This window comes from Pelecanus crispus, chromosome Z (assembly GCF_030463565.1).
Source record: "Pelecanus crispus isolate bPelCri1 chromosome Z, bPelCri1.pri, whole genome shotgun sequence".
NCBI classification, from domain to species: domain Eukaryota; kingdom Metazoa; phylum Chordata; class Aves; order Pelecaniformes; family Pelecanidae; genus Pelecanus; species Pelecanus crispus.
In genome coordinates, this window is record NC_134676.1 from 56,144,575 (window position 1) to 56,170,637 (window position 26,063).

Below are 26,063 nucleotides of genomic sequence, written 5' to 3' on the forward strand. Positions count from 1 at the left end.
TGAGGAAAATTCAGCAAAGGTTAGCTTAAACTCCTTGTGCAATCTCAGTTTCACTGGTGATAGGGTTTCTTTGTGGTTTCCCTGGCATTTATTCACTAACTGGAAAAGATGAGAATTTTCTCATCTGTCTGCTATAACACATGATATACCAACAGTGTTTGTGATGATCCTGGTTTGGAGTTTTGATGGATCAGTATTCAATGTGTCCTTAGTTTTACGTGGTCTTAATTGCCTCCTGAAGCTCTGCAGAACTCTTACAGGGATCAACCACCACATTTGAATATTGATGTTAAGTGCCTAGAGCTGGGCTTTGTGAATGTCTCCCACTTGCTTACAGTTAATTTGAGAGGATTTAGTTTATGTTGTAGGAAATGTCTTGCGTAGCAAGGGATTAAGAAAACTGATTTAATAGGGTGTTAAGGTTTTCATATGTAGCTCAGGGTAGGAATGGATGGATCAGAGAAACTCACTCCAGTATGTCTGTGTTTCTCTTGTACTGAGGAGCCCAGCACTGGACACAAGACTTCAGATGCAGCCTAACCAGTGCTGGATAGAGGGGAAAGATCACCTCCCTCAACCTGCCTAGCAATGCTTTGCCTGTTAATTGACTTTGGATTATGATGTTCAATAAATGCTTGCTTACAAGGAAAGCTTTCATCATTCAATTTTATTATATTTACTGGACTATTACTGTATGACTTGCTTTGTGAGGACTGGCAGACTATTCCACGTGTGTTATAACTAAAGCCAGGGAGCAAATACATTGTGGATTTATCACTTTGCTGTAATTTGGATTTGTGCAAGACCAGGAGCTACATGAACCTTCTATAGTAGCATTTTCTGGATTCTGACATGCTGATCAGGCATGGGAAAAGTTCTTCTTCAGCAGAAGAAAGAGTTTGGAAAGTTGAATGGTTATCATGAATCAGTTTGGAAAAGTCCTATAATTCTGTCTGGGATGAATGGCTAACATCAGAAGTTGCACAGGAAAAAACTCTTTGCGGGTCTTATGAAGTGTCCTTTTAAATGTGCTACCTTTAAAACTGTCCTGAATGGATTTTGTTATATATGACATATATTTCTTGATTAGTGTATTGCACAATGCGTTTTTCTGAGTATGTTATTCAGAAAAGTAATATGGGTCATGTAGTTTCAGCCCCTGGAACAGGGTCTGGAAATACTTAAGACTTTGATAGTCTGAGGTTAGCAATGATAGGTATCTGGTTCAAGATCTTTTGGTTTGTTTCTGGTAGTAGTAGACTTACCTACATTCTGTCTTAAACGGCATTTAAACCTCTCAAGACAAAGTGTACGTGGAATTAACTGAAATGGTAGCAAAACAGTTTTAAAAATATTTTAATACTGAAAATACTTTGCATTATAGTAAAGACAGAACACTGCATACTGTTCATGTGGATTTATGCAGTTTCCCTGTATTTCTTGTTTTCAACAGATGGCTTCAATGAAGATGTTTCAGATTCAGTTCCACACAGGTTTTGTGCCCCGAAATGCCACCACAGTGAAATTTGCCAAGTATGTTGAGACCCTTTTGTAGGAGACTGGAAGAAGTTTTCTTTGAAACTGTTTAACCTGCCAAATCAACGTATGGTGGGGGGAGGAAATATAGTCAGTGTAGGAAGTAGATGACTTGGATTGCAGTAAGAAGGTTCTTTTGTTTTCTCAGCTCAAGGAAACTGAAGGTTTTGTTCATGATGCAAAAAAAATTTCTGTACCAAAATACCACCTGTTTAAAATATATGGGAAAAGTAAACAAATACAGCATGTTTTAAGCCTTATTCTAATTGCTTTCAAGTTCTGTCTTGGGCTGCAGTGAATTTAATCTAGTTAGCCATCAGTATCAAGAATCGACTTGTATGCATCTTTGCAGGTATGATCTGGATGCCTGTGACATACAAGAAAAATATCCTGATTTATTTCAAGTCAATCTGGAAGTAGAGGTGGAGCCCAGAGATAGACCTAGCTGTGAACAGCCACCGTGGGATAACATGAATATAAAGGGACTGAATCCCAAGATCCTTTTCTCCACCCGAGAGGAGCAACAAGAGATTTTATCAAAATTTGGTAATGAATCTCTTGAAAAACTAGAGAACATGATGAAGTTTCTAATGGACTTAGTGTTTGAGGCTTTTGTTTAATTTCTGACATTCCTTTAAGTGAAAGAAATTTAAAAGGTGTTTTTTTGTAAATATCACTTAAAAATTTGCATTGTATGAAGGAGTATAAATTATCCTCCAATAATGGATTATAATTATCCTTGTCCTACCTCTGCTGTCATTACATTTGCTTGCTTTAAAGCTATGAATATGCTATTTGCAGGGATTGTGACAGCCAGGATTTGTAGGCAAAATGTCTTGAAAGAACTGTATTTGGCTGAACTGGCACCATGAGCATTCCTCACAAATGGCCTTAACTAAAAACATTTTTATCTAGGTCCTTATGCATAGCCAAGTAATGTTGCAATTCAGCTTCTCAACTGTTCCTAATGTGGTCTAGCAGATGTTCAAATTTTTTAATACTATGTATTCTGTGCTTCATCTGTAAATGCCTGCATTAATTCCAGCTAATGCTGTTCAGTATCTTTCTTCTTCTCCTAGTATCAGTAATTAGCTTTGACATTTTCACTAAGGCTCTTAAGCCTGTCAGTATGGTACATCTGAATTACATTTCTTTTGATACAAGGTAGTTGCTGCTGCCTTGTCTTTTTTAGCAGGATGTATTTGGCTTGTATTATGATTTACATAATTTTCTATTTAAGTTAGTTTGTATAGATTTTAAAGATCCTACTGTGAACACAACTCTTACTCACTAAAGTTAAGGTGTTTCATTGATAATAAGGATCTGTAAAAATTACTTATTTTTTTGAGTCACTTTAATCTTCTGACTGGTAAATGAAATGTAAGGGTTTCAAATTCTATTGAAAATATTTCTTAAAACTAGTGGGAAGGGAATAGGACAAAAGCAAGTGCTGTGAACTGGTTTTATAAAGCTTGCCTTATTAAAGTTGGTTTTGCACTATTTCATTAATCATGATCTTTTATGTATGTTTTCCGAAACAGACTGTTTTTTCAGCATTTCTGCAAGCTGCAACTGGGTATGTGGAAGGAGGGTGAAAAAGTGCTCTATCAGTTTGGTATTTATGTTTAGACAAACAGCCTTCTCCCAAGCATTCATCCCATTCTTTTCAAATAGTGGATGAACATTAACTAATTTAGGGAACAGTCTTATTTGCCTTAAGGAAACCTCCTTTTTGAGAGATGGTATAGTGGTAGGTAACTCAGCCCAACTCAGTCTTATGCAAGAGTCACTTAATGTCTGGTCTCAGTAAAATAAGAAATGTCAGGAGTAGTTAGTAATACACTTTGTGCTGCGACTGGATTCCTTTGAGATGTTTATCAGCTCCATGTTCTTCTCTGGCTTTATACTCTGTTTTTTTTCTATAGCTGCATTTGCTCTTTTCTGATGTTCTGTTCCTTATTGCAGAGGTTGTTCATAGATCTTGCCTATTTTAGGGGATGGTTGGTACAAGTGAGGTGTTAACTCCATTTTCTTACAAAAGTAAATAGAATGTTTGAGTGTTTTGCTGTAAGTCTCATTTAATTTAATGTTATAGTTGACCATAGGGTTTTACCAGCCCTTGCAGTTGAAATAAAGTTAATGCTAATTTCAAATAGGGGGGTGGGGGTGTGAATTTGCCTTTGCCAAGTAATAAATACTTTGAGACATTGTCTTGCTATAACAGTCAGTCTGCAAGTCAAATACCAGGTGCTATGAGCAGGATTGAGTTTTAGAAGTTTCTCTCTAAGGATTCTGGCTTAAAATTTATCTTATAGGGAAACCAGAGCTGCCTAGACAACCAGGTTCAACTGCACAATATGAAGCAGAAGCATCCCAGCTGGACCAGTCTTCAGAAAGTGCACCTACTGAGACAGAATCCCCGCACAGCAGCAGTACTGATGCAAATAACTTCTTTCATTCTCTGGACTGGAAAGGTACAGATTTTACTCTGAAGTAACTGTTTGTTGTATATTTGTCTGGTACACCTTCCAATGAGTGCTTAAGCCTTCTTATGCAGCAAAAGTCAGACCATGAGAAAAAAAACTATTTAAAGAGTGAACTCTGCAGGTTAACAAGTGGTCATTCCACTTCATTTGGATAAACACCAAATAATGATTTTTGGTATCGTGTGTGACTTAAATGCTGAGCTAAATTTTTCTTTTTCTGCAAAAATCTTAACCGTAAAGGTCTGCAAGGAAGCCTTTGCATTCCCATAGCCCCACTTAGGCTGGCTGAGGAACAGAGGAAACAAAGTAGACTAGCCAGTGGGGTCCAGATCAGTATGTACTGACTGAGAAAATGTAACTTGATAGTGCATGTGTAAGTCCTTTTTTCTGGGTTCTGTTTTGTTGGCAAAAATGTCAGTAACTGCTTGTGCTGTCGTTAACTGCCGTCGTTGAATGGAGCAGCACTTACTTAGTGACCTTCTAAGCCATAAGTGGTATGATGTACTGAGGTGAATGTCCAAGTCAGTCTCATTTTCAAAGTAGTACCTGCCCTTGCAAAGTGGTAAGTATGGTAGTGAGCTGCCCCTTTGCCTGCCCTGTACGAAAAGGTGGTAGGCAACAGTTAGTTCTTTTTTCATCAATTCTTTTGTGAGCTTTAATTAAGGATTGATTTCTTATGATCTCACCATACAAGTCTGTATTATCCTAGTTGGCAGAATAATCCTGGTAATCTAAAGCTGTTATTTCTTTTTATTCAAGAAGGAAAAAGTCCAGAAAGTGGAATAGAGGACAGTTCATCTAAAAATGATCGTGTTCAACTATCTGATGACAGGGAGGAAAGTGACCCTTCAGATGAGGAAATCCCTACATTTCCAGGTGAAGAAAGTGCAGTAATTGTTGATCAAAAAGACTCTATTACTCCAGAAGGAGAATTGCTTTTTGAAGCCAATTTTGAAGTTCCATCTGCACCATTACAAAAATCTCTTCCTGAAGAGAATGTAGACTTACTGGGGCTAGACTCTGATATTTCACCAGAGCAGAAACAACCTATCTCAGAAATAAACTCTTCATCAAGTAATGCAGACTTGTTGAACAATCTGTTTGTGGGTAATGCATCACAGATTTCAGAAGAGCCCACTGGAGATCTTCTTGGACAAGGAACAGATTTCTTTTTCACCAATCAGTCTCAGTGTCCAGCTGCTACTCAGGGTACATCTTCAGCAGCAGCTATGTCTTCAGGTATGTAAATTTAACATCAGTGCTCTTCAGCTGGCCAGCAGATTAAAAACTGGTGCTTGCATTGTGCTTTGAAAATGAGTACCATGTTTTGATCTGTATGCTGAAGATGTTGGTATATATCAAGAATAGGTGGTTTTACTGCATGAAGGGTAGAAATTGCTGTATATTATCCAGGTGTTTTGTTATGTTGCCAATATCCTATAACCTTTAAACCATGTAAACAGAAGTACCAAATTTTGAATCTAAAGGAGATTCAGTATTCTTGAAGAATCTATAGCTTTCCCATACAAATGTTACATGCTAGATCCTTTTGTAAATCCACGTGTAAATAACTTCTCTCGCTGAGGCATAGAATGATAATAACTTACTGTTTTCTTGCACTTTATGTAAAGCAATAGCGTTAAATGTGGTACAGAGCTGTGCTGCTTAGGTCAAATGTCTGTGTGGGATTTTTGAGTGTTAATCATGTAAGACTGCTAGACAACTGGAAATCCTTTAGATTACTGTTCAAACCAGTAGGGTAATGGTACTGCGGAAAGGTGTTTTCTTGCTGGCTTTACTGACGTTGTTGGAGGTCTGTATCCTGCAAGACAATTAACGTTACACACTGCTACCTATTTGGTATTTAAAACAAGGTGTTTTAGTTTAGAGGTTCTGTTCCTCTTACCAATGCATAGTTAGCTCTTTGTCACATGACTAAACTTTTGGGAATAGCAGTTCTCTGCCTGAAGTGATGGTAAGATTTTTGGGAATATTAATCAAATAATGTGGGAAACTGTTAGAAGCTTTAGCTTATTTGCACAAAGGTAACTCACTTGGACTAAAAGCTTTAATCTACATACAACTGCAAAGTGTTTTTGTAGAGCATTTTGGTGATTTCAAGTATTTCTTTTGAAGCAATTCAGTATTGAACTTTGTTACTGTGGTCAGTCAGGAATGACTTAATTTACCTTTTTACATAGGCAGAAGTCTAGGAAAGAGAAGCTTTATTACTTTCTTTCTTTAACTATGCCTTTCTTATACTACTCTGTAAAACGCCTGAGCAGTAGTCATGTATATATCTCATTCTGAATTGGATAAGAGAAGGATAATTGCAGAAGTGAGAATATTTGGCCACTGTTGTATTTCAGTTTGCACATCAAACTTGTACTTGAGGTTTTGTGTATGTGTGATGCTGTAGTAAGATAGCTTGATGACAATCCAGGGTTTGATTTTTGAAGTGTTACTGAGTCCTGTACAATGTGGTCATCACCTCAGGATGTGCTAGGGTACTATGGTAGGATTATTCCTTTTCTTCAGCTTCTGAGTGAATCTGGCAGGAGTCCATGGGCTCTTGAGGATTTTGACCCTAGAGGGCAGCAGAAATGGGAAGATCTCCAGCCATGATTCCAGCTGACTGTCACATGTTACCCCATGCTGCCTATAAATACTCTTCCAATTAGTTTTTTCTTCATTGTGATCACTAGAGACCTGTTGAAAGCCTTGCTTCTGTTGGTTTTCATTCTTGAGTTGACGCACTTTCTGCCCCAGAGTCACCAATGCCTTCAAGTCAAAGTGGTAGTATGAATGTTTTACTTCATATTCTTTTTAGTAGTTTAATAGTCTGTTTTGTTTAAATTCTTTGGATGTTTGGAATTAGAGAGCATATTTAACAAATGTAATTCTTCTGTTTGTATGCAGTTGATCACTGAAATTTAATGTCTCTTACATGGATGAAATTAAAAATGTTGTTGAATATATGCAGTCTTGCTAAGGATTTGTGTTTGAAGACATAGCTATTCCTATTGTGTATGGCTGAAATACTTTTTGTACTAACATGAAAGTACAGAAGTCTAGAGGAAGAAACAGATGGTGACTCTTCGCCACAAAAAATTCTCAGAAGGCTGCTGCAGTTACCAATATGAACTCTACTTTTTGTCTATGTCCCCAGAGGAATAAGGGTTTTTCAACTTTGTTTATTCTAAAATTTGTCATAACATAATTTTGTTTTCTGCATCTTTTTTAGCTGATCCTTTTGACCCATTCACAATGTCATCAAGTTCAGAGAATCAAGCCCTGCCTGGTCCAGACCTCTTTGGGGACTTTCTTAATCCAAGCTCAACATCTACCGCTAGTACATTTCCTTCCACACACAGTTCACTTCCTCCTTCTTCCAGCTCAGATTTCTTGAATTTAGGTAAGTATGTTTCCAATGTTCTGTTTCTCAACAGTTTCTGCTGCTCTGTGTGTTTGTCTTTCAGCTTAGTCAAGGTCAATTAGTGTCTTAATAGATCCACTTGTTGTGACGGCTGTTTTAATTAGCTCTGTATTCTGGGAATGTAGATACATTATGCACCAAGTAGCAAGGGTTTCCTGTATAATGCCGTGCTGATACTTACGATGCGAGAGGATTTCTAGCATTGCTAGCCTTCTCTTAGGAGCTGGAGTTTCCTCTGAGAGCTCTTAGAACTGAGGGTACACAAACACCTGCAAACTTACTTTCTAGATAGCAGAATGCTATTTTGATTGTATTCAGATTTTAAAGATTGTTCTGAAGCTTTAGAAAAGAAACACGCAAGTCAAGTTATAGTACAGCAGGTTTTTAAAATGCAAGCTGAGGCTAGCTTGGACCTTCTTGACCTGAATACATTCTGGTAATATACTTATGGGGACATTATGTAATACTCTACTCTTATTTGTTCCGTTTAATTTCTGTGATGTATTCCTGGTGAAGCCTTTTCCTCATGTGTTTATTTTAGAATCTATTCATCTTTAAACAAAAAGCTTTGTGATATGGAGATACGGGAAGACTGAACATCCTAAGCGTGTTATTTCCAAAGTGTTACTAAACAGAGCTTCTAAGCACGCTCATTCATTAAAAAGAAACATGCACTTGCAAAAATGGTGGAGTGCTAGAGCCAGAAGTGTTGCTTTTTAAATCTGCTTTTCAGAGAAAAGCTTGGGTCCTCTCCATAGGCATGCAAGTTGTGGTCAGTCGGTAACAGCTTTTCTCTGCTGCTCCTTCATCCTCACACTGTTACCCTGCTCTTGTATGGGTCCTTCCCATGGGATACAGTCTTTCAAGAACAGGGGTCTCTGTACAGTATAGTCCTTCAGGAACAGACTGCTCCAGCATGGGCCCCCCACAGGCTGCAGCTCTTACCAGGAGCCTGTTGCTGTGTGGGCCCCTCTCTGTGGGCTGCGACTTCCTCCAGGGCATGTCGTCCTGCATGGGTTACTCCATAGGCTGCAGTGTGGGTATTTGCTCCACTGTGGTCTTCTCCATGGGCTGCAGGGGAGTCTCTGTTCTGGCACCTGGAGCACCTCATCCCCCTCCTTCTCCACTGACCTTGGTGTCTGCAGAGCTCTTTCTCACACACTTTTCTCACTCCTCTTACAGCTGCTGTGCAGTGTTTTTTACCCTTCTTACATATTTTCCCAGAGGTGCCACTGTCTTGGCTGTGGGGCTCAACTGTGTCCTTTGGTTGGTCTGTTGGAGCTGGCTGTGTCCAGCATGGAGCAGCTTAGGCCTCCTCACAGAGGCCACCCCTGCAGACCCTCCCTTATAAATTGGAGGCAGTTAGGAATGGTGGTATTGCATTCCTCACCCTGAATCCAGGAGCGTTTTCTGCCCAGAGCTTACTGCATGTGGTTTTGAGTTGCCCCTCCTTGTTGGACAGTTGGTCTAGTTGACCTTGCCTCTGGGTGATGCAGTCTGAGTGTTAGCTACAGAGAAACTAGATAAAAAAAGATGCAGTATTTGCCTAGTGAGATGAGGGCTTCCTCCTTGCAATAAAAGGCTAGCCAGCTGATTGCCTTCTCTACCATGTATTTAGGCATTATATTCCAGCTGTGGTTGATTCTGCTGAGATCATCCCACTTGCTGCTTCCTTTGCAACATTTTTCTGTCTTAGAGCACCACTAAATGTACTGGTTTTGCTGAAATATCACCTCTCCCTGTAGCACTGACTGTTTTCATAGCATTGAAGGGGTGGTTACATTCAAAAGCTGTCCTGCTTCACTATGACTCTCTGCAAACTGTGCTCAAAGGGAATGATCAGAGCTGGCATGCAGCTTTCAGTGTTCCTTACCTAGGACCTCTCATTCTGAGGATGGCTCACCTCGTACTGTGTATGAGTGAGGAAGGGGGGAATTGTTTGCAAGCATAAGGGATGGCAGTGATAACCCTGTGTCAGATTTGGTGTGGTGGTTTTGCTTTGCACATGGAAAAGCATCTTTTATTCACTGAGCTAGTGATTCTCAATCTTTTCCCAGAAGAGATCACTCTTCCTGTATGCTGCTCTTTAATTGCATGTATTCATTCATGTATTGAACCTAAAAGGGCAATTAGTTTCTCAAGAGCTCCCTTTGTCACATGAGGCCTGGGGTAGGCAAACCTGCAGTTTGAAGTGACCTGGCTCCACCTGTGTAGCCCCTAGACTGCTGAGTGATGCTGAGCACCATTTCATGAAGCACTGCTGCTTTCTGGTTACCTGCTGTGTTGTCAGGAACAGCAGTGTGCCCTGAAGCCATCCCTTAGCTAGTCCTTTTGCCCAGAGACCTAAGCTGTTAAATTCATAGCATTGCCTGTGCATGAAAATATCTTCTCTGTGAAGTGCATGGGATATTTCAAATACAAATGAAGGAATTCCGGTGGTAAAACCCTTCTTAGTCCTGTTTAAGACTGTTGTGAATGGAGTTAAGTCCAGTTGGTGGCCGGTCACGAGCAGTGTTCCCCAGGGCTCTGTTTTGGGGCCAGCCTTGTTTAATATCTTTATCGATGATCTGGATGAGGGGATTGAGTGCAGCGTCAGTAAGTTTGCAGATGACGCCAAGTTGGGTGGGAGTGTCGATCTGCTTGAGGGTAGGATGGCCCTGCAGAGGCACCTGGACAGGCTGGACCGATGGGCCGACACCAACTGTATGAGGTTCAAAAAGGCCGAGTGCCAGGTCCTGCACTTTGGTCACAACAACCCCATGCAACGCTACAGGCTTGGGAAAGAGTGGCTGGAAAGCTGCCTGGTGGAAAAGGACCTGGGGGTGTTGGTAGACAGCCGGCTGAACATGAGCCAGCAGTGTGCCCAGGTGGCCAAGAAGGCCAACAGCATCCTGGCTTGTATCAGGAATAGTGTGGCCAGCAGGAGCAGGGAGGTGATTGTCCCCCTGTACTCGCAGCTGGAGAGGCCGCACCTGGAATACTGTGTCCAGTTTTGGGCCCCTCAATACAAGAAAGACATTGAGGTGCTGGAGCGTGTTCAGAGAAGGGCAACGAAGCTGGTGAAGGGTCTGGAGCACAGGTCTTACAAGGAGCGGCTGAGGGAACTGGGATTGTTTAGCCTAGAGAAGAGGAGGCTGAGGGGAGACCTTATCGCTCTCTACAACTACCTGAAAGGAGGTTGTAGGGAGAAGAGACCAACACCCACCTCACAAGTAGTTAGCAATAGGATGAGAGGAAATGGGCTCAAGCTGTGCCAGGGGAGGTTTAGATTGGATATTAGGAAAAATTTCTTCATGGAAGGGGTAGTCAAGCATTGGAACAGGCTGCCCAGAGAGGTGGTGGAGTCACCATCCCTGGAAGTGTTCAAAAAACGGGTAGATGTGGCACTTCGGGACATGGTTTAGTCCAGTCTACCCTTAATTGGTTTAGTGTGGACTTGATAGTGTAGGTTAATGGTTGGACTGGATGATCTTAAAGGTCTTTTCCAAGCTAAACGATTCTATGATTCTATTCTATGATTCTATGACTGTGTTGTGGAGAAATTTAAGCAAGCCGTTTAGTTGGCCATTTTAGCTGACAGTGTGGTACACAGCTCTATTCTTTTAAGAAAACCATCGCAATAATTGATATTTTGCCAGTACCAAAAGTCACAAGTTTTTTTCTTCTGTAGGGAATTTGACACCAGAGCCACCTAAAATATCATCTTCTACAAGCCACCCAGATCTCTTAGGTGGATGGGATTCTTGGGCAGATTCCTCAGCAACCAGCAATGTAGCGTCACCACAGTTGAAGCCTCTTTTTGAAGGTATTATGAAATGAAATTCTTCCATTAGAAGGAATAAGGAACACTCCAGACTTGGTCAGTTTAATCACCTGAAACTGCTGAACATGCCTTCATACCTTTTTGCTTTGTTGCTTAAAGGACTCCATGGTCTTGTGCTTTAATGCCCCTTTAGTAAGGCACTTGTGTAGTTTTTCAGACTAAGTTTAAGGCAGAGGAACCAGATAGTTTCAGTTGTCTGTAGTAGTAGTGATTTTTGTCATGGTAAGAGATATCCTGGAACAGAATGCTGGGAAGGTTTACACGAGGTGTTGTGGAAATAGTACTTTTATTCATTCTCTCAATTTCCAAATACACAAAGTGCATGATACATTTTTTTATTGTACAGGTCAAGCTTTTACCACAGGGAGCCAGTCCAGTGTGTCTTCAGGCCTGTCTTTCAGTCAGGCTAAATCTCAGAACTTTGATCCTTTTGCTGATCTTGCCAACCTTGGATCTGGTCTTCCAGGTAAGATCTTACTTTGTAAGAGACTATACTTAATGCCTCTATGGTTTGATTTGCTTCTTGTACCAATAAATGTAACTGATAGCTTATAAAGGACAGCGTTTCCTTTTAATTGTTAACAACCAGCTTGAGGCAGTTGCTGAGACAGACAAGTAACAAGAAAAGATTGAATTTTTGCAGTGATTGTGTGAAACAGGTAGAATAATATACATCTAGAATAATATTTGAGAAGATAACTACAGCTGTGATATAGAAACAGTATAAATACATAATGCTTCAAAATCTAGAGAAGGTAAGAGAAACCAGGGGTCGCAGATTCAGTAACTGAGCATAAGGTTTCTTATCTGGCATTGATTGATACTGTGCTTTGAAGGATAGCTGGATTAAATTCCTTAAGTCCAAAGTGACAGTTTTCTTTTTAATTCAGTACTTTTCTTTGAATTCAGTAGGCCTTCATAGTTCCACTACTGAAGTCTGTCATGTTTGTAAGATGAGCACAAATCAGGCCCATACTTGTACACTAGTAGTACCATGAGCATTATGAACATTTGTCAGTGGTATGAACAAGAAGTTATGGAAGATGAGACGCATCGACGAGTAACACTTGTCCCAGGATGTTATATTCACCCCAAACCTGGGAATTAGCCCTGCAGCATTGTCAAACAGAAGAAAAACTAAGGGCAATAAAAAGACCTGAGGTCCTTGCATTTCAGGACCAGACTACCATAGCAAATGGCTGATTTGTAGCTGTTAAATGTGACTAGCTGCCAAGAGTCTAAGGAATGATTTGGAACAGCCTATAGTTGCTGAGTTGCTGAATTGCAGAAATGTGCATTTCCCTTAGCTTAGAGCTGACAGGTTTTATCCTGTTGCCTTGGCAGTTAGCGTTGTGTATTGAATTGAGTATCCTCTTGTGTTTATATAAGATAATTCCACCAAGGTAACATACGATGTTTGGCTTCTTTATGTTGCCTGTGCATAATTACTCACAAAATTCTAGTGTTGAAGCGGTACCAATAAGGCTGCTCTATAGTCAGCAATTTACAAAAACTTTCTAGTTTAATAATTCAGGTTAATATGGACTTGTTAAATCTACAGATAGTGTGATGGTAAAAAAAAAAATCAATTTCTCTTTGACTTGGAGATGCAGGTATAGCATACACTAAACCAGTGGAAGAAATTGTACTGATTTTAGCAGGATTTAGATCAATTCATAAGTCTTTCAGTTAACTTGCAATAGGAAAAATGACTGCATTAAAAAGTAGCCAGATGTCACTGTGCTAGTTAATCTTCTCAGGCTTGAACTGAATTTTGAGGGAGTTCCAACTGGAGTTTAGAGTTGGTGGTGTATTTTTCATAGGTGTGTTTTGGCCTTTACATACAAGTCATTATTCTGCAAAGAAGAGTTATGAGAGTGAAAGCTGCTTAATTGGGAATGCTATATAAACATAAAAGAAACAATATCTAAAGGTAGTTACTAGTGTATTAGGCTAGTGGTAGGATACCAAGAGTGTTCTGTGATAGTTGGTGTTCTCACACTCTTCACTTCTAGGAATGATCTTGTACCAGAAAGTAGGAGTGTGGTGTTGAAAAGTTCCTGCTGATAGTGAGGCATTGGCTTGTCCTACAGGAAGAATTGGTTGGCCTTGAAGACTGAAATAATGAATGTAGAATGCTTTGGAAAAGTAGCAGAATTAGATTATTTTTCAGTGTGTGAGGTCATGTACTCTGACTAGTAACACAGATAACTTTTCTGTAAATTTCACATGTTAGAAGTGACTGAAGACTGAGTTGCCTATGCAGTTGGGTGCTTTCATGAAAAAACAGTGCAGCCATAGATTTTATCAGGTGGTGTATTGCAATACTAGATTTTATCAGGTGTGGTATTTAGAGGTGTAGTGTGGTATCTTGCACATGGTGCTGGGGAGACATCGTCTTGTGTAAGCTGTTATAACTATGAGCAGCAGCTACAAAAGAGAGCTATCAGGGGAGCTGAAGTGTGGGGAGCCAGTTTTGAAGGAGGAAACTGAGTTTGCATTGTTGTGTATACCCAGATAAGCTTGGGTGTTTTTTCTGAGGCTTTAGGGTGAATAAAAGGGGTGGGGGGAAATAGAAACAAGAACAAGTAATGAGTTTAAACTCACTTGGAATATGTTTGAGCTTAAAGTTAGGTTCTGATCAGCAGCAGCTGATTAATAATATATATGGAGATGCAAATACTAATACACCTTCCTCCAAGAAGTAATGAGATGGGATCATAAGTTTGTCATTCAATACCAAGTGATAAAGATTTCTGGTTTTGAAATGTCAGTATTTCATTCATGTTAATACACCTGATGCCAGCCAGGAAGTGACCAATAGTTTTGAATTGCGTTCTGTCATTTTTGGGGAATTCTTCCAAGATGAAGAGGTCTTAATCTGTTTTAGGATGCTGTAAGTGTGGTATAAAATGTTTCTCTTCCAAATGATCTAGATGTATCTAAATTCAGTCGTCATGCTGTTTTTTCCCTGTGATAAGTATAAGCAACTTGTCAAGGGAGCTGAGTTTCTAGGAATGTTTCCAAAGGAATTCAGTTAAGGGCAAGTTAATGGTGGCTTGGTTTAGAATTAAAAAAAAAAAACCTCAGGTTTGTTCTCGTCAGTGAAACAAAAAGCTGAATAATGAATTTAAAAGTTTGGAGCTTTATTCTGCTCAATTTGTTTACAGTGAGTATTGTAGAGTGGAGAAAAGGCCCTGTGTGTTCTTCCTGAAGTGAGCAGCAAGTGAAGCTGCTAAGCAGTGTTATTATTTATACTGGTTTAATGAAAGGAAATGGGATACTAAAAATTGAGTCCATGTTGTGTTGATAGACAGAGGCTCTATAGATCACACCAAGGTGATTACAACAGTATCCCCTGCAGGCTTCAGTGCTTTTTTTTTACCATGTGCAACATTGCCTGCTAATGCTTCTGTAGAATATTCTCATCTTTCTTAAACAGTAGTGCAAGAAATCACTAGAGACTTTGAAAGCACTCATTTGAAAATATTCTCAATATATATATTACATTTTGTTGATGAAATAATTAGTTTTTTCAGTGTCCTCTGTCTTGTATTAAACAGGTGACAGATACAGAGATGAACAACTAATTTGGTATTTATTGTTAGGTTCCTCCAGTGGTGGACTCTCGAGTAGTGGCTTTGGTCAGAAGACTGCTCCATCTCAGAAGTTGGGAAATCAGTGGCAGAAATCCACAAAACCACAAAGTACTTCATGGCAGTCCCAGACTAAATCCAGCACAGCAGCTAAACCAAATTACACAGTGAACTTCAGCGTTATTGGAGGACGGGAAGAAAGAGGAGTCAGAACCCCAAGCTTTGGTAAGTTTTCTGAAGGCATTACTTACAATGGCCTATGTGAAGTTAGTCAGATGTGCTGCTAGCTGTAGAAACTCTTGTGCCTTCATGTTTTTATTTACATTTAGGTTGTATCTAGTAGAAATCTGAAAAGAGCTTGGCAAATCTGGTGTCCTGCTTTTGCAAAGCTACACTAGAATATTGCAGAAACAAGCTGACCATGGCCCAAATATTTGTAAGTTTGTGCATAAAGTCTCAAGGCTATATTTATTCACCCACATGGGTACTGGTTTTGTATCACTGGGTTAGAAAGGTAGATTTGGTCCAAGGAGAGATGGTTGATAATGTTGCTTCATGCTAGTCCACTTGTGATACACAGGTAAAAGGATGCAACACTTTTCCTGCTGAAGAATAGTAGCTAGTGTTAAGAAAGATTGAGGCTGGAAATTGGAAATTCTTGTGTCTCAAACAAGAATGGGGATGGGAGCAGGTGGAATCGTTCTTGGAACCAGTCCCTTAAAATGTTCCAACTGAATAGGCAAACCTAGAGGTATAGGGATGGGCATGGCCTCTTCTACATTAACCTTCCTGGAAAATTTCATTTTCCTGGTGTGTTGGTATTGGGATTATGCCTCCCTTTCATTGATGTCCAAGTGAGCAGCAGTTATTTCTGTAAGTTGAAATGGTTCTGTTGATCTGTGTCTGGAAGGAGGTGACAGAATGGAGAGGCATAAGTTGCAGCACAGGAAAGTCTGACTGGAGAACAGGGAAGAAAATTTCAATTAGCATGATGAAATGCTGAAACAGGGCAAGGGAAGTTGTGATTCCTCATCCCTGAAAACAGATCTCAACTGGAAAAGTACCTGAGAAATTTATCTAGTTGTCCCTGTTTTGAGTGGGGGTTGGACTAGATGACATCCAGAGGCCTCTTCAGAATTCCGTCATTCTACAGTTCTCTAAAATGTGTTAGTTCTATAATGACTATTCATGTTGATACTTTATTCCTTCATTATTCTGCATGAGTTTCAACATACTTAAATATTGACTACATAGTTTTGACTAGAATATTGAGTATATGGTCACTTGAAAAACTGCTGCACAGCAGTTAAAATTACTTTATAGTGGAAAAATTGAATGACTTCCAAAATCTACTCCATTTTTGAAAAAAAGAGGACATGCAAGTATTTAGTCACATGTATGCACATGAGGTTATCTGTTCTGCTGGACTGAAAGCTTGTCAGTGGTCCCTTTTATTCCTATCCTTCTGTTAGTGTTGTGGAGTTTATCAAGCCACTGAAGAATATTTGTCATGGTAATGAGAAAAGTCATGCAGGTGTATCTAAGTGCAATATATTTTCCCCATTAATGTATTCTTCCATGTTTTTCTCCTTTCATAGGTCAAAAGCCAAAAGTTTCAGAAAATGACTTTGAGGATCTCTTATCTAATCAAGGGTTTTCGGCTAAATCTGATAAAAAGGGACCAAAGACCATTGCTGAGATGAGAAAACAAGAAATGTCTAAGGATATGGACCCCTTGAAACTCAAGGTTTGTTTAACAGTGATTTTGATTTAAGTGTAAATCCAAGGTTATGCTTAGAACTGCTGATAACAGAGCAGAAGGATACAATGACTAACAGAGCAAACTGATAAAGCAAAATGAAATTTTATCTGTATTTAAATCGTATACCTGTGGAAGTTAATTAGCATGAACAAGAGTCAGTTGGCAATGAAGCAACAGTGACAATAGCACAAAAAGTGTGGGGATGGAATGCAAGTTCCTGTTTGTTTCAGCTGAGCTTGGAGAATTTCAGAATCTGCTTTCTTGCCAGAGTCCATTTCTTGAAGCTAGAACTGCTTTTTATCTCCAGTGTTCCCAAAGGTTGTCTTAGAAAAGATAGATTTGGCTGATAATACAAAATGACATTTTAAAAAACAGGCAGGTGAGAATAGCTGTCTTCAGGGTACCACTTACTTGTATTTACTGGTTAACAAGTGCTACTGCTGTCCTAAAGAATTACTAAAAGATGCAATTCTGGATATGGGCTATAGAACTAGTCTGTGGGGTGTTACCTGATCAGCTGTTCAGATTTTTTTGATGTATTGTTGATAACATCACATACTTTCAGTTTTGTAGCCTTTATGGTGCTTTAGGAAAGTTTATAAAAACTTTGGAGGGATGCTGAAATTTGCTTTCATAAAGTGTTTTACCTGAAGAGAGTGTGCACAGCTTGCATGGGTAGCATTTAACACAAATCACCATAAATGGAAATAAATACAGATTTTTATTTACCATACTCACTGCTGATAAAGGGCAGAGATTTTCATATTACATAAGGCAGTGTTTAATGAGGACACTGTATCACTATATCACAGTGGCTTGACTATTGCTGTTAGTCTGAAATGGCCAGTTATTCCAATCAGCTCTCATGGGGATATCTGAAAGAATACTTTAGTTTTTGCACCCCTACAGGTTGCTTAAGTACAGATTAACTAGTAATATATGTGATCTGAAACTTGTGTACAAATCAAGAATTTTAGTAAATTAATGTTGTGCTCTGACAGGGAGTTCATGTTAATTGTAACAGATGTGTTTACTCCTGTCAATTCTCTTGTCATTAATTATACAGGGTTTTATAATATGTAACTATCTCAGTAATTGCTCTTGCAATGACTAGATTTCTGCCATAAACTAATAACAATGAGCTAGTCCCTAGTGGCAGATGCAAAATATCACTTTTGGGTGGCTAATGATCTGTGTGCCAGAAAGAAGAACGTACTAAGACAGTTGGACTTGGGGGTGTTGAATGCAGCAAGACAGCTATACTTGGGTCTTAATCTTGTAGTCTTGTACAGAGTGAAGATTATGTCTCCAGATAGACTGAGAATGCTTGCAGTGCTGCATTCAGTTCTATATATTCTGTTTTTCCCAGATTCTTGAATGGATTGAAGGAAAGGAGAGAAATATCAGAGCATTAATATCCACTCTTCATACAGTGCTTTGGGAAGGGGAAAATAAGTGGAAACCAGTCAGCATGGCAGATCTAGTAACTCCTGAACAAGTAAAAAAGTACTACAGGAAGGCAGTGCTTGTAGTTCATCCAGATAAGGTGAGTGTGTTCCTCTGATCTTTTTTTCCTTTAGAAGGAATACTAACTGCTTTTCCACACCATACTACTCACTGACATATGCTGCAGCCTTGCTCCTTGATCAGCACCCTAGATGCTCTTCACTTTGTGTCCATTGTCTTCTGAATTTGGTGTCCTACTGCATTCAGGTAGTACAGGATTTTTCTTGTCATCCTGACACAGCACAGAATTCAACAGATAAATGTTAACAAATGAAAGATCCCATGAAGGTTGTACTGAGCACCAAAGTTAGTTATACTGGGTTCTGACTGACTTCTGGCAGGTTTGGAATCTGCTTTATTTCTACCAGCTGATACTTCAGGTCTTTTAGGACTGTTCACTAGTGTATGCAGACTCAGAGGCTGCAACAGCAAAACTGGTAGGGAAAAACCTGCTAAACCTCCTTTACTAAACAACTTTACTAGGAACTAGAAAAAGTAAACTTTTGCTAGAGTAAACAAACTAGCAGTTGGAAAACACTTGATGAATATGACATTCCAGTTGTCTTTTTAAAATATTTAATGCATTCTGTTGCTGTTTGTTAGTTTCCCAGTGTATGAAGGTAGTTTCTTGTTCTGAGTCATTGCTCTAAGCTTTTAGATATAAAGGTAAGTGTTGAATGTGCCTGGTTTGAATTTTCAGGCTTGCCTTCACTGGTGGTTCAGTGAGCGGTAGTCTAAGTCCTATATCTTCTTGTGTCCAAAACAGAGAAACAAGACATTGTTCTTTCTTTCCTTGTCCCCATTCTTTGCTGTTCTTGGCCATGTGGTTTCCTCCACCTCTGTGGTGGTTTCTTGGTGCTTTCTGTAAGCCCCTTAATGCATCAGTGTCAGAACACAGGTCTTTTTGAAGCATTTTCTTCTTCCTTTGTTTCTTTTCTGCCACTTTAAGTTACAGCAGTCCCTAAAAGGGTCTATGAAGTACTGCAGCTGGCAAAAGCGAAGTAGTAGGAGAAGGAGAAGGGTCCTGGAGAAGGCTCTGGGGCTTCCCTTTTGTGTTGGAAAGAACCTGTTAAAATGACTCATCTCATCTTGTGGGACTGGATCTTTACTAACTATGTGGGTTGGGTTGGCCCAGAGGCAGGGCTGCTGTGAAATAGGCAGGGAATCATGAGCATACTATCTTCGTTTGAGTATGGAGGCAAACGCACAGGAAGTTCTATGTCATTAATGTTGAATCTTAATATCATTCACAGTCAGCAACAGATTTTTCTCCAGGAAATCCCATCCAAAAGGAGTCTTCTTAAATAGTGCTTAAATTTTGTTCTTGTACACTACTGCAAGGTCTGTCAGGAAGCAATTCCAAAAATGACTGGATTTGATCATTAACTAAAGCTATTTATGAAGAGAACAGCTTGGAAGACTGTTTCTAGCTAAGTTTCAGTTATTTATGAATTGCACTAAAAGTTTGAAGTAATGTAAGGAAACCAAGGTTTTGGCTTTGTTTAAAATATTCATGGCAAGCTTTGGGTAAGCTTGGAGAGGGCTGTGTGTCCGCAAAATTATATTTGCGCAGCAGTCTAAAGTTGTTGAATAAGATAGTAAATCTAAAAGGGGCGAGGTCTTTCCCAAGTCACATAACTTCTAATATTTTTATGCTTCTAATATGTTCTGTTTGTTTTCAGGCCACAGGACAACCTTACGAGCAGTATGCCAAAATGATCTTCATGGAATTGAATGATGCATGGTCAGAGTTTGAAAACCAGGGATCAAAGTCCCTCTTCTAAAACTTCAGCTTTTACAGAACTACTTCCAAAAACTGGAGCTGGGCATTGTTGTGACTTTATTGCGCCTATGATTTATGAAGCGCTTTTCCATGATTTCAGCACAGTTTCTAATCATGCACTTAAACATGGTGATGTATTTTGTAACATGTAGAGTACAAAGCATTACATAAATGCATTATGAAAACAGCTGCTCAGTACTTGAAGAAATCACAGTCTGGAAGTAAAGATTTCCTTTCAGTTTTATATATGGTAAAATAGAATTTTAATGAAGCTCCATGATTTCTGGTATGCTAGTAAATTATAAATAATTCCAATTTCATTGATATTTTCTTTACCCCTACCTTCCCCAATTTGTCTGTTACTTTCAGTAGTTTTGTGATTCAATTTTGATGTTTGGTGCCTGTCACCTTATTCAAAGTGCTTTAGTTAGCAGCAGTGAATTTGCTTGGCTTATCTCAAACCTGAAGGTGTATCTTTTCATCTATTTTATGTAATCAATCTGATAATCATTCTGTAAATAATGTTTTCGGACAATACTTGTGTTCCTTACAATAAATTAACAGTTGTTTAGCCAAAAAGACCCCAAATGTGGGAAAGTCAGCCAGGGTTGTTCTTGGCTTTTAAGTTTTTTTTACATACTCTGAATCTAGAAAAAAATCTTGACTTCAAGGTCTGCATGTTCCTGCTGTTTTGTTATTTATTATGAACTGGAAGGCAGTACTCTGACCAGTGCTTATTTTCCTAGTTCTTTAAATGGTGTTTCGTGCTTCTGATTTCAGTGGAACATTCCTTCCATTGGACTTCAGATACTCTGATAGAAATGTTATTCTGAAACTTGAAGTGTAAGCACAAAACATTTTACTCTGCTTTGATTTGTCTGAGTAAATACTACATTACTCATTATCATCTGGAGAGCGCTTAAAGTGCTTTAACACATTTTGCTGCATGCCTGAACTTCTGTAGTTTTGAGATATGCATGCCATCAGTGTTTGTGAAAACATGGGGTGTATTGGTAGACTGTTGCATTTCTGCTCACCTACCTTTCATGCACTGGCTAGTGAAAGATGAGTAGATGCACAACTTGATAACAACTTGCCGTGTTTTCTCATCCCTATTGAGAAGGCAGTTTTTCACTAGTGCTGGGGTGAATGAATGCAAATGACCAATGACTGTTACACTCTGTGTAGTAACAAAAGGCAGTTTTCATATCAAGTTTAAAAACGTTGAAAATTAGTGTTGTGGTATGAAAGCTTTGGCAGCAGTCTCTTGAAACAGTACAGTTCAGCATTCAAGGGGATATTTTGGTCATCTTGCCATTTTATACATTTTGTATGCTTTACTGAGGAGGAAGCTGTACCATTATCAGAGGTAACTGTTCAGCTGAGCAACATGTGAACAGAAAACATGAGATTCTACTGCCATCTAAACAGTGTGTTGGATGAGGTTTTCTGCTGCTGCTTCCAGCCTGAGAGCTGATGGGTTAGAGACTTGTGAACATAGGTTGCAACTTATAGTCTCTAAGCTCAGATCTAACAGAGTTACTTACTAATCTCTGATAAAAGGTTTTGTGTGTGTATATTCATATATATATATTCTGCTACTGTGATTTTTTTTAAAGATGGAAGCCAGGATCAGTTATGAATCAGGAAGGTTATATATTATTCATAGCTGCAGTTGTATTTCAGTTACTGCTTTGAAACAGTCTTAAATCCAGTAGATTTCTTAATAAAAACAGGTAACTAGCTGTCTGATTTAGTGTACGAGCTAATCTTTTTTTTTCCTTGGAACATTTAATTCTTTGTGTTCATGGTCTGCATCCATGAAAATTAAAGGCTTCTTCTGGTAGGATAGGTTTGTTGGAGATCTGCATGGCTTCTTACAGTTCCAGGGCAAATGATATCTAGTAATAGGTTTAAAAAGACATGCACAGATATATAATGACTGTGATTGACTGCACTCCTGTATACAGCTGAGAGATAAAGCATTCCTGAGGGAGCTGCTTTAGTAAGGAAGGGCTACTTTAAAAACCCATGTTCCTTTCAACACATACAGGCAACCTAATTTTGAGGGACACATTTTTAATTGCTCTTTTCTTGAAATATGTGTATAAAAAATTAAAACTGAAAATTGGGAGGATAATATCTCCCTCTCTGCTTTGTATGTTTGGTAGCACTTTCTGGATGATGTCTACATTCCTCTGTTTTTTTGTCTACTCTTGTTTGCAAAATGTTCTTTAATAGTGGAGAAGAACCTTCAATGTGATTTTACATGAGCAGGGAAACATGAATGCAAGTGTTTTGTTTGGAACTGAAGATCTCTTGAATTGATTCCCCCTTTTTTAAAATTACGGAAAATCATTAAGTTTGGCTGTGGATTCTTCCAAAAGCCATTTGATAATTACTGAAACTTCAGTCAGGTTGACAGGACCCCTCAACTTATTTTATGGCTTAATCAGTTCTGGCCCTCAGTGGGGGAACTGGCTGATTCCTCTATTCTGCTCCTTTCTATGTAGCTGAATTTTCATGCTAGGAATCTGGGAGAGGGTCAGTTTGGTAAACTCTCAAATCTTGACAATGAAACTATTTTGGTTTTTTGTTTAACTCTGTCATTTAGCTGTGTTGCATTACAAGAATGTGCAAAAAGTTGGATTTCAGTAAAGCCCTGTAAGCAAACTTCAGCTATTCAAGTGATGAACATGACCACAGTAAACTGAAGTTTTGTTTTCTTCAGAAGATAAAGCAGCATGAGGACCATGAAAGGTGTTTTGTAATGTAAGGCTTATATTAATTTTCTTAGTTAAAGGAATCTGAGAAGAGGGAACTTAAGGTAAATTTTATGTAACATATATTGAGTCTTAATGTTGCTTTTAAAGGAGAGGATCATCTGGAAGAAAAAGTCCAGAAGTTCTGTTTGAATTAATCTTGAAACAGTAATAAAAAATGGTTAAAACCTGGGAATGGGGGCTTTTCAACCTTTCTCATGCTTTGTACTTTATTGTTAATTGGTTGTCTGCTGTATGGGATAGGACTGCACTCAAACTATTACACACATTTCACTGTAGCTGTATTCTTCATGTCCACAAGCTGAAAAGCTTTTTGAATAGGGTACAGAAAAATTGATTAAGCTGAGACTTGATTAGATACTGTGAATTCTCTCTGGGCTTAAAATGTATATTTTCCATTGATGCTTATTATTCATTGCACAGTTAAATTTTGAAATGTTGAAGTGAAATCATGTCCTGAAATTTAGACTTTATATCTGCTTCTGCTGATTGCAAAGCTTGAGTGACTGAGTGTTGCCAGTAGGTTGATGTTGTGTCTACCAGACTTCACATGTGGCACTTGAAGTTCTATTGTGAAGCATCTCCTTGACTCTTGGAGCAAATCACTGTGCCTTTTGGTCCATGTTTGTATTTCTTTTGTCTGTTAATGACAACTAATACCATGCTGTCTTTGAAGCCTACCAGGATTCAGTTCTTAAAAGTGAGTAGCTTGACATGGTTGTTGCAAGAGCAAAGAAAAACAATGCAGCATAGATTAAGGGAAGGGTAGAGAACATACAGACTCTGACCTACATCTTCAATGCTGTTTTCTAATTCCCTCTTCATTGATCTATTCCTACCTACCTCTGCTAAAAACAGGTCTAGACTAGTAGAAGGAACCTGGTTTGTAGCCAGCTTTTCCAGCCCTTTTAGAAGTGCTATTGACTGGCTATAGGCAAGTGACAGCACCAAGTGCTTGGCTCTTTTTTTTTTTTTTTTCAGAAGTTGTTACAAAGCAGGGCTTATAAAATGATAGGGCAGGTTTCCACTAGTTATTTCTGAAATAAGTTGCTTATCTTACAGCGCGGTTAGATGTGGAGAGCCAGGCAACTTCTCTTTTAAAATAGAGATCTGTGAAGAACTGGTGTTAAGAGTGTGTGTGGCTAGAACCTGTGAAATAAGAGAAGAGTGTTTTGGCCATGTTGGGGGGGAAATCAGTTGATGTCTTTACCCTTGGGCATGCCTAAGTTTGGTGTTTCCTAGTGCTGTCAGATTTCCTTGACCTTAACAGCAGGGAAGAGAATGAGCAGTTAAGTACTTACATTCGTATTAAATCATGGGGTTATGCTTAGTAGTGTAGTGGGTAGACATCAAGCCTGGGGAGGAAAAGTTCCTCTGCCTTGTCACTTGAGTGAAGTTAAGTGAAGGTAGTTTGCTAATCAATGGTAGCTTGCTTCAGCAAGTGCAGAATGGAAAACCTACAACAGTGCTGATGAAGTACATTTCCTTGGAACACTGGCAAAGTCCTTGGTATTGCACCTGTGAGGGTAACTAGTGCTCATGAAAAATGCCTTGTTTATCTCCATTTTCTTGCTAATTCTAGAAAGTTCCTCCAACGTTGTCTTGCTGAGCACAGAGTAACCGTTCCTTCCTGAATGCAGACTGTGTCTCAAAGCTGCATGCACAGGATTAGTATTCTGCACAAACCAAAGCAGAGTTTGAGCGTAACTGAAAACTGCTGCCCTGTGGGACTGCTGCTATGTGCACCATTCCACCTCCCAAGGCCAGAGTGCAGTTTCCCCAGCAGTGGCCGTATGTCTGCATAGTCATTGCCCATTGCATTCTCTGCTGCTCATAGGAATATTTCAGGGGTTGCATAAAAGTGGAAACCTTGTTACTCCTTAGCTGTGTGTAACAATTGCAATGTAATGAATGCTTTGTAAATAAGTTCAAATTAGTCTTGTACAGTTGCCTGTGCTTTGAGTCAGTTGACGTTTTCTGTCAAGAACTTGCAGGCGATTGACCTGCAAAAGCTGTAGAAGGAATGTATCCCTTTCCCACCCTTGAGTCTGTCCCTGGCGCAGAGTACCTCTACCTACCAGATGCCCAGTGACTAGAAGCAAAGGGTGACTCAGCTGAGCTGTGGTTCTGATCTTGTTCAATCTTGCAGAGCTCTGTTTGGATGAGCTTATTGTAGACTGCAGTTTAGACTGCATTAAACTTCTAACATATGCTCCAAAAATACAAGTTCAGTCATTCTTATGAAGGATACGTATTGTCATAAAAGCTTTTATTACCAAAAGAGGATTAAGAGGCATTGTGAGAACTCCTGAAACTCTCTTTAGTGGAATGTACTGTATATTTGCAATGTAGACTTCTAGAAGCAATTGTCATCTTTGATAAGGACTGAGCTTGCTCTGAGGTCCTTATTGTATTTGCCTGTAGTTGTGATTGTACTTTCTATACTTGTGATTTTTCTGGTTTGGGGTGTGTGGAAGGACAGAAGAAATAGTCAAGTCCTATTTTTTGCCATCTTTCAGGAAATGCAATGTATTGAGTAATTTTGCTACTAGTGAAATGAAAATTATACCTATATGTATATAAAGGTAATAGTCAAATTAAGCCTTGTTTAAAAGTTAGATTTAATGTTTGGCACAATGTCCTCAAACAGAATATTTTGCTTTGAAATGTATTATGACTTAATCTGTGATCAATTAAACCAAAAAAAATTACTTTGTATGTTTCTTTCTTTAGCAAGGGAGAAATGACCTCAATACCCAAAGCATTTCCACTGCATCTTTCAGAACAATATGCAAGTGCTGGAGAAATGGTTCTCATTAGTATGTTGAGCTTGACTGAACCTCTTGGAAACCAAGTGTCTCTTCAGAAGTCTCTTTGGTGGAGAGGAGCCCCTGCAGTGTGCTCTGTGGTTTGGCAGCTGAATTTCTTAGACTGCTGCCTGTGTCGGGGTGTGAGGGGTTCTTGCACAGGACCTGGTGCAATGCAATGCCATCCTGTCCCCCACAGGAAGTTCTTGCATAGGTGCAAGTAATGACAGTTTTCAAATTACATGACAGTAATCAAAGGCGAGGAGTGCAGGAACAAGTGGACAAGACTGAGGCAGGAGGGAGGAATGAGCATCCTGTAGGGAGGGTGGGGGAGTGGGACATATGGTGGTGAAAGAGTGCAGATCTGGGGAACCTGTGAGGGAATGCTGGAGAAAGGGAGTTGCTGCTGGGACAGTACTAACAAGGTGCCCAGAAGCATCTTTGGACTCCATGCTCTCAAACAAGAATGCAGAAAGCGGGGTCTTTTATAGTTGGGATCAAGCCACTTGGTGACATTGAGAAAGTTTCTTTAAAAAAATAAAAGC

The 26,063-nt window shown here is 39.3% G+C and overlaps 1 protein-coding gene across 4 annotated transcripts in view; it reads left to right on the top strand.

Moving 5' to 3' along the window:
- The window catches only part of GAK (cyclin G associated kinase), a 73,233-nt gene extending 49,182 nt beyond the window's left edge, over positions 1 to 24,051 (top strand). For 2 of the 4 annotated variants that reach the window (XM_075727075.1, XM_075727077.1), the window contains 11 exons: positions 1,454 to 1,533; positions 1,889 to 2,082; positions 3,852 to 4,010; positions 4,782 to 5,261; positions 7,267 to 7,437; positions 11,129 to 11,263; positions 11,628 to 11,747; positions 14,890 to 15,102; positions 16,476 to 16,624; positions 18,009 to 18,185; positions 19,828 to 24,051. In XM_075727075.1, the coding sequence (XP_075583190.1) occupies positions 1,454 to 1,533; positions 1,889 to 2,082; positions 3,852 to 4,010; positions 4,782 to 5,261; positions 7,267 to 7,437; positions 11,129 to 11,263; positions 11,628 to 11,747; positions 14,890 to 15,102; positions 16,476 to 16,624; positions 18,009 to 18,185; positions 19,828 to 19,929 (1,980 nt within the window). In that variant the 3' untranslated portion in view covers positions 19,930 to 24,051. The remainder of the gene's footprint in view (positions 1 to 1,453; positions 1,534 to 1,888; positions 2,083 to 3,851; positions 4,011 to 4,781; positions 5,262 to 7,266; positions 7,438 to 11,128; positions 11,264 to 11,627; positions 11,748 to 14,889; positions 15,103 to 16,475; positions 16,625 to 18,008; positions 18,186 to 19,827) is intronic. The other 2 variants (XM_075727076.1, XM_075727078.1) reach the window with 1 other exon arrangement.
- Positions 24,052 to 26,063: the final 2,012 nt, after the last annotated feature.